We start from the raw sequence: 13,706 nt of genomic DNA on the forward strand, positions 1-13,706 counted from the left end.
GGCATACTGCTGCCAAACATGGAAAGATCTTTGGGTATGCACTGTCCTCCCCTTCCTCAGAGAAGAAAAACAAGCTGCAAACGCCCACCAATGCCAGAAGCCTGAAAGCCCAAGTTATTCCTCATGGCAAAAGTCCCATTCCCCAGACTTACCAGTTAAGCACATTACTTGCAATTGACTCTCTCTTTGAATTGACTGAATAAGCAGCATGTGTGTAATACAGAGAACGAAGCAGCTATCTGCTGTAAGACAGAGGCTGCTATCAGGTCTTAGGAATACTGTCTAGCTGCTGTAATTATGTATTTGTCATGAAACTGTCACAGAAAAGAAGACAGCTTCATAAAACAGTGAAGACAGAGAATGACCTCTCTACAGGAAACAAAAAAACAACTAGTCATACTTGCAAAAAGCCAGTAGACTTGTTCTAGGGGGACCTGGGGACAACTGGAGGAGTTCAGAGCAGGATTTTGCCCTGCTGGCTTTAGTTAACACAAGGTAAAATCCCATCACTGACAAAGCCAAAGATCTTACCAGTTTCAATGGAAATAGCATAAAGCCTTGAAATCTGAAGTTACCACTGTTTGCACTTAAAGGCCTCATTGTGTCACGTGCTGTGGCATGTCTGACAAAGACTGTCCTTGTCCCACAGACCTAATGATCTAAATTCAAACCAGCATGAAAATATCAGGGAAAAAGAATCAAATGTGTGAAATGTCTAATATTCCAGAAACGTCTAATCCCAGCAAAACTGGATGGCTAGGATTTCAAGAAATGAGTTCTACATGTTGTATTTGCTACCACAGGAAATACTAGAAGTCCAAACTGTCACTGACTTTCTAAAATACACTGAATAAACAGTTTGTTCCAGATTTAAATCATCTGCTGCTCCTGAAGCTTTCTCACCTTTCAGACATGTTCCCACACACAAACGGGAACAAAAATGACTTGTACAATGCCCCCACGTGCCAGTCACAGCATTGGATAAGCTTTATTCGTATGCATGGCAAGAAATTGCTCTAGGGGTTAACACAGATTTTCCACTTAACTCACTCACAGAACCTTATTCTGGAAGAGCTTCTTCAATCATGTATCCAACTGCATCACCAGATTTGCATATGGTCAAGACTACCACAAATCCCCCTGCTCCCCAACGTTTTTTCACATGTCAGTTTGTCTGCTAAGGAAAGCACTATGAACACAACACTTAGTCAGCCCCTTTATCTTTCATCTTGCCTAAAACGGGAGAAAAACTTGAGAACTCAGTCAGCATTCAATATATTTAATGGTCATGAGAGCGCTACAAAAAGTCTAGGAACAGGACATCGTTCCAAAACTGAACTACTTACTGTGAGGAAGGTTGTTCATTTGTTTGTTTTTTAAAGATAAACAGAGTTTTTTCATGAAATATTATAGCTAAGATCCTTCTCCACTGCCATAAATGGATGTTTTTCTTACTCTCAGTGGGTGGTCTCAGAGTTTTGACAGAGCAATATCACAAGCTAAAAACATAGGATGCTACAGAGATAGCCCACCTGCAGTGGTGGTGGATGTGAAGGGGGAGAGAAAAGGTGATTGCAAAGGCCAAAACACACTGTGGTGGGGGAAATCAAAGGTCAGAAATGTATTCACAGCCCTAACAATGGGAGAATCCTGGTGAAATGAGCAGTCAAAAAGCACAGATACATTAGGAAAACAAGGGATGCAGAAAAAAGGCAAAGATTTTAGCTTTCATCTATGTTGTTATTGGATTTATTTTTTTTTTAATAAAAAGAGCTAATAAGAAATTTGGACGTAGTACTTGGCATTCTTTTTAGTGTAGTTAAAGCATTTTGAAAACTCATTTCTTTTACATTTTTATTTTATGCTAGCCCATTTAATGAAACAAATCTTCCTTTAAAAGGTCTGGTACAAACACCTGCTACTACCTGTGTCTTGCTTGGTTTCTTACCTGTTTTCTACAAGGAAGTCTACCACGTATTTCTTCAGACAGTACAGATGGGCGTCCATCAACCCTGTTCTGATGTGCATTCTGGGGTGTCTGGAAAAGAAAAAAATCACAGAGCTTTGCATGGCCATTTACAAGAGCTTAATTTTGCTATTAAGTCAGTGGACAGAGAAAAGTGTGCAAAGGCAGATCTGTTGCTCCTGGATTAACAGAGAACAACAGCGCAGGCTGCCATTACTGGACTGTGTCTATAAACTTACACCTGCTGGCCCTGGGCTGATTTGCTGTGAAAGAAAACACCTCCTCCAAGGAGTCATTACTCCTGCTACATCTTCTTATGTAAGTGGAAATTGCACATTACTGGGCAGGAAGCCAAAGTAATGGGCCCAGAGTGCTAAAAGTTACAGTGGGTAATGTCAGGGTACAATAATTCAAAGCTTCTGGCCAAGTGCCTGCCTTAATATGCAAGGCTGTGCATGTTCTGCTAGCAAACACAACACCACTACTGTATTTTTTCCCAACACTTCCTGCAGGGGAAAAGGGGAAGGAGATGGGGTCTGCTCACCTTTCCTACACTACACATTACAAATGACTGCCACAGCTCAATTACAAAGCATTGCCTACCCGGCCCAGTAAGATGGAAAAGATCGTTAAAACTCCCTCTCATCATTAGCCAAACACTGGCAGACAGGGATGTCTTCGCTTTCAGACCAGTGGCAGGTTAACATTTCAGAAACTCAGAAATCACCAATAGCTTCAATGTTTTAAGAACAAAGTTTCAAATCAGAAAGACTTATCGATTACTTCTATTACTTCTCTTTATACACTCTTCGCTCTTAGATAGTAGAAATCCTTTTTGGAACCTGAGTCAAAGCAGCTAGATGTTTTATGTCACTATTGCTTTCCCTTCCACACACCTATAGTCTCATCTCAGAGTGTTCTGCCTGTCTGAACGCTCACCACTAGTTCTCAGGACAGAAAAGCCACAAGAATATTTAGTTTGCAAACTAAAAATAACAAACACAGCAACAGTCAAGGACTACAGTGGGTTGTTCAAGAGATCTGTAACTGTACTCAGTCCAGAGGCTATTAAGGAGAGAAATTTCAATCCACAGCTGAAATTGTCTCTCTCTTCCCCTTCCTCCTTTGATGCCTGTATTTCATAATGAAGTTTGAATGAACATACTTTACCAGTGTATTCCATCCAATCTTTTTTTGCTTATTCCAAAACACACTAAAGTCAGATATTTGTGATCATGATCACTTTATTATTTAGTTAGCTCTGCAGAGAGATCACACACAACTCGGACATGCATATGTACATGTACATATATGTAGTAAACCAATACTAGCACACCAAGTATTTAGTAACAACAAAGCTACTGAGAATATCAGGTGTTCTAGTAAGCCATTTTTCAATGTATTTCTCAATTAACGCATTGAACTACCAAAGTACTTAAGTCTTAAAATTTTATAATTTAGGTGACATTTCTCGAGCATGCCATTCAATTCAAGCTAAGTACATTATTAGCTATAATGAAATTCTTTAAGTCCCACTTGCAAAGGAAAGCTCCTATAATAGTAGTATGACACTTTGCAGTAAAGTATGTGGTACTAAAAAGTGATATATGCACTTTCGGTAGATTACTTCACTAACAAAACATGAGCTCACCTAGCAATGCTCCAGTACTGATGTTATCAGTGGCCCAGATGTTGCTGTGGAAGTCAGCCCAAATAGCAATGTACCTTATGCAAAGAGGATAGAAAATCCACTAATTTTAATGAGGTCTTGCAGTTGGAAGTGAGCAGACTCCCTCCTGCTCTACATCCTGAGGATGGTTTCCACACTTTGTGTATTTATGAGAGGGAGAATTTTCATATCTTCCCTGAGAAAAAGGGCTCTCTTGTATTTATATAATGAATACAATAGTTTATTGAAATGAGTGAAAGAGACAAATGGAAAGAAATGGAGCAGGGAGGAAAGACGGGAAAATGAACAAAACAATGGATCGAAGCAAGAAACATGTAAAAAGATAAAAATGGATGCAACATGGGAAGGAAAGGGAAAAATAAGGGGAAAAAAACTCAATTCTTAACTTCAAGATGACAATAGGACATGGTTTCTTTAGTGCCAGAATGCCAGGTTCTTCTCTCCCTATTCAAGATCTATCACAACCCCCTGTAAACACATGGCAGGGGAAGGCTGCAAGGGCTAGACATCAAGCAGAAAAGTGTAAAACTGGAACTCCTCAATACACGCTGGTTCTGTTGCCAGTGTCTGTTACACCACAGGGTACTGAGGATTTGTGGGCTGAAGTTTGTATCTGTCTGCAAGTATTGTACCAAGTTTTTCCGTAGCTAAGCAACTTTATAACGAAGTTACACAAAATCAGTGCAAGTGGACAGACAGTAGCACAGTGCTCTCCGAGCTGCAGCTCTATCACACACAAAAAAACCCTCACAAAAACCAGACAGACAACAAGATGTACTGAAACGCCGCCGCCCTGAGTTAGCTTCGATGTAGAATACACTAACAATAATGGAACGTCATGCTGGACAAGAGGGAAGTCCCACAATGAAAATCCTCTGAAATACAGACCACCTAAGTGATTTGCAACAGAATAGTCCCATAGATTAATATTATAATCACAGCTTCAAAGGTCAAACAGGCAAGTTTGGGCACATGCATAAACAAAGCTGCGATTTCTGTAAACCAGGCTCAAGGAGAGAATAGCCACACCAAACCAGACTGATAAGAGCACTCTATCATGACAAGCCACTAAAGATGATGCTAATTTTCATTGACTAGTGGTTAAACCAGTTTATCTTCAGGTAGAAGCAACGGAGCCAAATAATCTAACAGATAACAGCAACCTCCATCACCATTTCAAATGAGCATCTGGTTACTAATATTGAAAGCCACACTCCCTTCTCATGCCTCTGATCTCCCACTCCATCAGCTAATCTTTAGAACATATGAAAAATGAGCCCGTCATGAGGAACAGCTGATACAGGGAGAATCGAATAACAAACAATTGCATGTGCCGAGAGCTGACGCACCTAGACTTATTGCTCTGAGGGAGATAATACAGAAGGCTTTTAATTATATCATCAAAGCAAGGGAGAAGGTACTAGGAGGGGCTGGCTGCAGATGGTTAAGTGTTAATGAATGCCAGGTTGGGTGGTTTACCAAGAGAAAAAGACTGGATATATATCTGAGAGGGTCACGGTTGAGATGAAAGTTGTAACAGCCATTGTTGGAGCTCTTTAATGAGCAAGGAATGTCAAACGTGAACCCTCTAAGAATCATACCAATTACTAAATGAACTTCAGTTCAATCTAGCAAATGTAATCAAGCACAAGTCATTAAAATACACGGTAAACTCCCATTGGCGCTGCCACTATAGTGTCTATTATTGTCTGTGCTCCCATGCAAGGGAGGGGGCTGCTCCCAGTTGTAAGCTCTGTGTGTTATGTTAAGTGACGGCAGATTTTAGCCCTAATGATGAGGCATGGAGGGCTCCCTGGCAGAAAGTTGACAATGAGGAGGCTCGGAGAGATCTGTGGAGAAGTCAGGGAAAGACCAGAAATTAAAAGAACAATTTCAAGAATGCAATTTAATGTGTAAAATTAGCTTTTATCAGCACATAATTCCACAAAATCCTGACTCGGGATGAGAGTGCATAAGGTCTGCAAGAGTCCTTAGAAAGGTCTGTGCCCGTAATTCCTGACACGCCATTGTGAAATAATAAGCAGTACTAACAGGATTGATGCATGCTTCGTACGTGGCATTGCTTTGAAAGTGGAGCCCAGGGCTTTTCTCTCCCTGATAACCTCTCTCAGGATTTCCTCCCTCAACCACAGACAGAGCAAACTTCCCTTGTTTAAAGGCAAAAAGATGGACAATTGTTTCAACTGTAAACTAATTAAGAGAGATTACCACCAAGAGCTGGAGGTTCAAATCAGCCCTGCACTCCCACTGACAGTGTGATAATGCCAGGCTGGGGTCAAAATCATAAATCTGAAGAGAGCACACACAATGCTTAAAGCCAAAAAGCCTCTCTACTAAGCAGGGGATATTGCCACATTAACCTCACCACCTCACAAATAAACTAGCTGAGAAAGAGAAATCCCATGGCCTCTTTCCCTTAACTTCATACAGCTGTTGATGGAAAATATGAAGGTCTTTAAATAAGCTCAAGGACCTGAGGCTGTCCATACTCTAACACTAATCCAAGCAACGACACAATAAAAATCCAATCATAGCTGCTATTAACCTGGCTCCTGAACTGATATCTGAATTACATCCACTATGGGTTTACGGGTTCATCTTCCTCCCCACGCCACGAAAATAAGTAAATAAGTAAATAAGTAACCGCATGCTAAGTGCAACCTGTGCATTTCATATTAATTTCTTTTCTAATTAATTGCACATAGCTCACATAGCCAAACAGCCTACCACGTTCTTCCTATGCCCCGCACCACATACTGTACTCTTGGGTGAAGAAGCGTGCCATCCAGCTCAGACACAGTCCTGACCCCGACTGTCTGCACGGAGGCGGTGCTCTCGTGTTGACGCAAAGCCAGTGTACAGATCAACACGAAGAGAAGCCTCGCAGTGAAAGCTGCCAGACCACCTTTAATGTCTCAAGCATTCCTACATTTAAAGGAAAAAAAAAATTTAAATAAAATCCCTAAATCGCATTGCTCATTTACGGGACAGCTCTTGGCTGTAAACTCACTAATAATAAAAGACCACTGTTACGCTGGCTCTTCAAAACCCAGACACCTTACGACTTTAATTTTTTTTTTTCCCCCCACAGTGCCTTTCGGCCAAAAAGATCCAGCGACTGTCCCCGCTGTGTCCCGGCCCTCCTTTGCCCACCAGTGAAATGCTGCCACCTCCGGGCTGAACGGCAGCAGCTGCCGCGGCGCAGGCGGACCCCCCGCCCGGGGGGGCTCCTGCCCCGCTCTGCCCCTCGGCCGCCCGGCTCCAGAGGAGCGGGAGCAAGCTTGGTTAGAGGATGCTGCTTCTCGGGTGGAAACAACCGGTTCGGTTTTGGCTACGCGGAATACCTCGGTGATGCAAGAGCTGGCGTGGAGGGGGAAAGGGGCGCAGGAAAGGGTGACCCCGGCCCCCGCTTCCCAGCTCAGAGGGACCCCCTCGCTGTCTCCCTTCCTCCAGTTTTGTGACAACCTTATTCACAAAGACAGGAGGGCAACACGCACCTTGGTCCCTCATGGACCTGGCAAGGGTTTGTGACCTGGCCACGTTTGCAGCTTCTCTGGTCACTACCCACAGATCCATCCTCACGGCGGCTGCTTCTAAAGAGACACCATCAGGAATGGGAAGTACTTTCCAAATAAAATGTTTTATGATCTAGTGACCTAAGTTTGCTGAAAGCCTTTGAATATAAATATTTTTCATTTAAAACCTTCACCATGTGCCCTTTTTCTTTGTTGTGTTATATTAATATACTCATGAGATTACGTACAAACTATGAACTTACTTCTGACAAAAACATGATGAAAACTTTTGGTAAAGGAACCACTTCCAATGAAAGCCAAAGATTTAAATCATTTTTTCTCTAGTATAAAGAGTATAGGTTACCAGTCGAACTCAGGATTAATATTTGTTGAAGGTCAGCAATGGTTTAGAATAAGCCTGTGTGACCTCCCATAGAAAGAGTCGTTATTTCGGCACTGACACCATGCTTTAACCGTTAACATCTCTCTTGACTTTGACACTGCAACAGCCAATAGCTGCGTGGCCAACGTCATCCCATGGCTTATATAAAATGTTGTTCTTCACCCTGCTTCTGCTTCCCCATAGGAAAATGAGAACAAGGGTAACTCCTCACTCACCCCAAGTCCGAGGAGCTCTCTCGGGGGTGGGTGGCCACGTTGCTGGACACACGTGCATCCCCCGGGAGCACGCCAGACACAGCTGCTGGGGAAAGCATTTCCCTAAACTTGGTTCTAAGGGTCTTCTCTGCCATACTGAGTGCTAACAGCTGCAGGAAATAACACAGGGGCCAGGCTCCCCACAACCCCCCTGCCCCTTTCCCTCTTTTCCTGCCTTCCACTGAAAATACAGAAAAATGCAAATACTTATACTAGACACTTTTATACTAGACTCAAGGCTGCTAAAATACTTCAATTGCTATGTAGAAACTGGGAAACCAAGAGAGAGAAACCAAAATGATAATGAGTCTGGAGTTTGGTGTGAACAGAAGAGAATACGCTGGGAAGGAGGGCGGGGACTGCCAGCGACATTATTAATAGGTTTTACCCTTGAGCTCTGGCAGCTACTGTTCTACACACAGAGAAAAGGATTAATCAAGCCTTGCACGTAAAGGTTCTTTCTATGGTGTGCCAAATATTTAAAGCAGTATATACAAAGTGTAAGCCTTATTATTACACACATTCAATGTAATCATCTTATGCTACAGTTAAGGCTGGGATGACAATAAAGTAGATTATTGTGCACTATAACCAATTCAATTCCAACACAACGGGACATGGCTTAGTCACTTGGTTCAGATCTGGTATTTGAGCTTATTTTTCTTATGCTGAACTAAACTGTGATTTAAGAGATTTAATCAAGCTTTGGGAAATGCTTCTTGCTAAGAGGGAGAAGAACTGAAAGTCTGCACCTGGCAACCCTAATCATTTCCAATTTTCAGCTTATTTTGCTTCCTGCTTCATGGAAATTCACCTTAGTAAATAATTGTTCCCTAAAATCACCAGAGCTGAAAGGATGACAACACCAGAGGAACAAGTTTTAAGCAAACAACTGAAGCTGGAGGTTGTACAGAGGCTACTGAAGAACAGCAGCTCCTGCTGATCCCTCCTACGCCAGCTCCCATAGGGCTAAGCAGCAGACATATGATATATTTTCTTAAATCAAATAATTACAGTAAATGCATGGGAAACAGTGAAACCGAATACTAGGTCAAAGCTGCAGGTCACTAGCAATATATAGCTTAAACACAGCAAGGCTGCCGCAGTTTCTTTACATCACTAGCCTCGACTCAAAGGCGAACAAAACGGTACTCGGCAGCGTGACTGGCTGATGGCAGCCCTGCCGATAAGGCTCCAAAGACCTTCTGCACCTCCAGGTGAGGTGGGTTTTACTTAGAATCCGTGATCTCCAAAACTCGGGAATTTAGGTAATGGCATGCTTTTGGACTACTAAAACATACAGGCAAAAAGAAATCTTTCCTCCTCAACCTTAAATTGCAAGTAAAAGCAGAAATGGAAAAAACAAAGTTGAAATAACCATTATAAGCTTTTCTCTTTGATTTTGTAGGGCCCAGAAGCAGGACAAACTGAAGCTGTCACACATCCCTTTGGTTTCCCGGTTACGAGTAGCCTTCCAGGTACCTCAAGAAAACCACTTCCTCCTGCACCACCAGTTACTAAAATTAAAAATCCCTCTTCAAACCTGTTACTGTGCACAGACCATACCTGATCACTCACTTTCCTTTGCCAGGATCTTCACCTGACAAGCAAACAGGCTGTTATGACAGAAGGTGCGTGTTTGTCTTTCTTTAGAAGATATTTGCATTCAAAACAGTTAATTTCATGGGACTGGAAACAACCTGACAAGAGCCTGAAAGCAGGTCATGAGGGTTAAAGGAAGAACAGAGGGAGAAAATAGAAGAAAGAAAGCGCAATAAGTGTGGTGAGTTTAGACAAAGCAGCATCTGGCTCCCCCAAACACTTACATTCTAGAAAGCAAGAAGACGAGCTTTGAATCCAAGACAGTAAAAATTTCAAGCGTTACAGTTTAAATTACGAAAACCTACCCAAATCAAGGCCATGCAGGATGTCCTCTGCAGTAAATCTGGCAATGCTAATTTCCTTCATATACAGTAAGTGAATTATACTTCGGTCCTGCTCCTCGAGGGTCTGTAGCTTCCTCAGCTGGTGCTTTGACCTGTGTTTCCTTTGATTTCCCCCTGGAACCTACTGCTTCTGTCTCACTTTTGACTCACGATAAGGTTTTACAGTCGTACCTATTCACATCTCAACTCCACTGAAACTGGGCTCTTGGCATTTGACAACACAGTAACCACACTCATCCTCACAAGACCCAAACAACTTGAAGCATCAAATATTAATCAATAAATGAAAACAGCTTTATCCGAGGCAGAAATTAAAGCCGGCACGGAACTTGGCTCTGCTGCCACTGCAGAGGGAGCTTGGCTGGGACAGCCAGGACACAGGCTGCTCCACATCTCAGCAATGCTGAAGGCATACACAGAAGAAAAATACATTTTAGGGGAAACTATGCTAAGGTATCAGCAGTCAGACTTGATGAATCCTGCTTCACCACAGAAAAACAGTAGTTTCCAGACTTGGCTACACTAAAGTAATGACTCAGCCCATGTATTCAGATACATCCTCAGACATATGTTAGCCTGGATTTAGGGCAACATCAACCTTGACCCACGAGATTTCAGGACACAGAGCTGTCAGGCCAGGGCACCATCAGCATTAGAGCACAGCTCAATTCTGCAGTGAAGAAATACCCCAAGCGATAGGAACATCACACCAGAAATACAGAGATACTTGTGTTCTTTCATAGTCTAAAAGAATCTATACTACTTAATTTATGAGCTAATATTTTTGACAGTATCAAGTAAGAACTTCATTAAAAGAGAGTCTAAAATTAGAAAATGTAGCATTCTTTTGCAGAGTGACAGCAGAATTTAAAATCAAAAGAGAACTGAAGTCAGACTGAAGCCACTTGCAGACATCTCTCTTCTTTTAAACCCAAAAGAATTTATGATTATTTTTTTAATAGCTAACTGGCATTTTACAAAACACCATTAGAAATACTATGGGATGATGAATGTAAGTATCAGGGGGGGAAAAAAAAAGGGAAAAAAGACAAGACACAGAAAAATCTATCATCACCATAAGAAGAGCCTAACATCCACCCAAAGTCCAAATCTGCACTTTTTAAAACAAGTAAATACAGTGGTCACAACCACACTGGAATAGTTTCTGGTTAGACCAGATTACTCATGATTTAAAGTTGCAAGATTTGTTAACAGCTACAACAGATGTTGCTGCTTCATATTACTATAAGAAACTGAGCTTACACCTAAATGCTTTCAGGAGGATGCTTAAAGTTGGAGCACTACAGCATTAAGCCCAACTGAACAAAAACATACACTGCACTGAGGACAGAGCTGGATTTAAAAAATAAAAAATAAGTAAAAAAATACCTTTCTCATCTTTACCCATTACTAGGACCTGAATAACAGCTTAAGGTTTCACTCCTTTTGAACGGTGATAATATGGCAATTAGAATATTGCAGAGGACAGAAGAAAATCCAGGCGAATTCAATACCATGAGACAGTACTTGAGCAGTAGGTTTAACTTCCTTCTCTAGGATGGTTACTGCTGGCTGAGAAACTTCACGCAAACAAGAGTGCTGTTCTGCACAGCCCAGCACTTGCTAATTCACTTCGTACAGTAGGTGGGAGGTGCCTTTACAAAAAGTAAGGGGACAGTCGCTTTCATTTAAAAAAAGCAAAACTAAATTCTTGAAGGCAAAGCTTTCTAGTTAGCTAATAAGACACTGCTCATCGTGTATTTTCACAATTTAAATATTAATTTTTTATTTATTTTTTTTTTAGCTGCAGTTACAGAGTCCAGGTTTTGGCCAAAATTAGCAAGTATTTTATTGCTGTGATAAGGAGACATCGGCACACTACTTGTCTGGAGACAGCATGGCTTCAGCAATGAAGCAGATAGGAGAAATGCCATTAATCTAGACTTCAGTGGTCCTAATAGCAGAAGCAGTAGTAGAGAACCATTTTCACCACTGGTCACAAGCTGGCATTGAAAGCAAGAGAGAACACAGCAACTGCAGCCTCTGTTACCTAATGCCACCTGGGGTAGCGAGGTTAACCTCACAGCCTAGAAGCAATAAACTGGCTATGGCAAGTAACGGAGTTCAGATGCCTCCATAATTTGCTCTTAGAATAGCTCTCTGCACAACGACCAGAATGGCAACAAATCCAATCCTTTTCCTTTCCAAGGCTAAACTCATGGTAGGACAACTTCTTCATCTTGAAACCTTAGCCTAACAAAAAGAAAAAGAAAATGGGTATGGATGACCTGAAGATATCATTTACAGTTTTATGGCAACCTCAAACACTATTAAAACAAAACAAATTCTATTCCGTTCTCGCTTGGAAGAGACTTGGACTATTTCATCTGTGGTTGTGGACTGTTTCAGTGTTATCCGAATGCATAAACAAAACTAGCGTCAAAATTAAGTTTTAAAATGGCTTGAGGTTTATAGGAATTAAAGAAGGAAAAATTAAATTTGAAACTCTGCTTGTTTACTAGCACTAATTAAATATGCCAGATTTCGGGCAAGCTTCCTAGCCTGTGGCTACCGACGTTACTGGCTTGTAAAACAGTCAACAAGTATATGAGCACGAAGCCAAATACAATAACAGAGATTTCGTGTACAGTCCTGTCCTTAGTTATAAAGAAAAAATGTATCAGAAACAATCTGTAATTATAAAGACTTGCGTTATATTAGTAATACAAACAAGACCCAAGTCTACATTGGTTGCTTTTGTGGAGAACAGTTAAAAAAAAAGGTATCAGAGAGAGGTAAGAAACAATAAGCACAACCAAAATGAACAGGAAGCCTTAAAAGACTAGTTTACTTCTAAAAATCCCATGCTTCTGGGCTCTGCTCTCAAAATAATTTGCTATTAAAAAAAAAGGGAGTTTTTACATTTCAACAGAAGTGGGTCTGATTATTCACACCAAGGACGCTGCACTCTTCGCAAATAGTAGATTTTATGATTATATGGGAATTCACTATAAAATAGGTTTTATTCTGAAGAGCGGGATTTTCACATTTAATGGGAGCAATGGCCATATCCATAATCGTACAGATCATTTAGACTCTAAACTTTTAAGACAGGTAGTATCTTTGCGTTCTACATTTTAAAGAAACCAACACAATGAGTTCATAGTCTTTGAGGAAGCTACAAACCAACCAAGAGAGAACAAACTAAAGCCAACCTCAGATAAAAGCAGCCTCTGGAGACTGCTCATCTTGGCACACAGGTGAAACGAAACAGAATAAAACGCAATGGCACCTGCATCATTCCCCAGGTAGGCAGGGGCAGGAGAAGGATGGACAGTAAGAATCCATGGCCTAAATGCTGTTCTTTGCACGTGCTTCTTTCAGGAAAAGCTCCCAACTTACTTTCTGTGGCTGAAGCAGCCGTTTCTACAAAAGTGGCAAACAACTCTTAATGAAGAACACTTGAGGACAATTTGCTACCTGACAGCTTTAAAATGAACAGCCCTTCACAGCAACTCAAATTAACATATGTTCCCACTGTACAGTAGCCCTGCTCAGCTTTAAGGAAACCAGAATTATGCTTCAATAAAAATTCAGCCACGCAAATATTCTGCTATAAAAAGAGGCATAAACCTATAACTCTCCAACTTCCAGAATCACGTACATGAGGCAAAGGGAAACAATATAAAAATAACTAGGTTTTTGTTTACATCTCAGATTTACCAGAGCAATTCCAGAAACTAAGTTCTTCCACAGAGGCATTGATTTAATTAGTGTGCTGCATAGCACACTTTATTTGTATTAGGTCCTCTGACGGACACTGATAAAAAAAAAAACCAACAAATACCCAATGCATACACACAAAATCGTTTCCTAAACTTTTTCTATGCCCAGGTGCAGGTAGCATTCTC

At 41.3% G+C, this 13,706-nt stretch overlaps 1 protein-coding gene across 1 annotated transcript in view; it reads right to left on the bottom strand.

The window, feature by feature from the left end:
• Positions 1-13,706, bottom strand: part of EIF2B3 (eukaryotic translation initiation factor 2B subunit gamma) — a 93,299-nt gene that overhangs the window by 38,309 nt on the left and 41,284 nt on the right. The window contains 1 exon segment of the mRNA XM_086617396.1: positions 1,949-2,038. Coding sequence (XP_086473522.1) covers positions 1,949-2,038 — 90 coding nt within the window.

Source organism: Tauraco erythrolophus, chromosome 10, assembly GCF_009769465.1.
Source record: "Tauraco erythrolophus isolate bTauEry1 chromosome 10, bTauEry1.pri, whole genome shotgun sequence".
In the NCBI taxonomy this organism is placed as follows: domain Eukaryota; kingdom Metazoa; phylum Chordata; class Aves; order Musophagiformes; family Musophagidae; genus Tauraco; species Tauraco erythrolophus.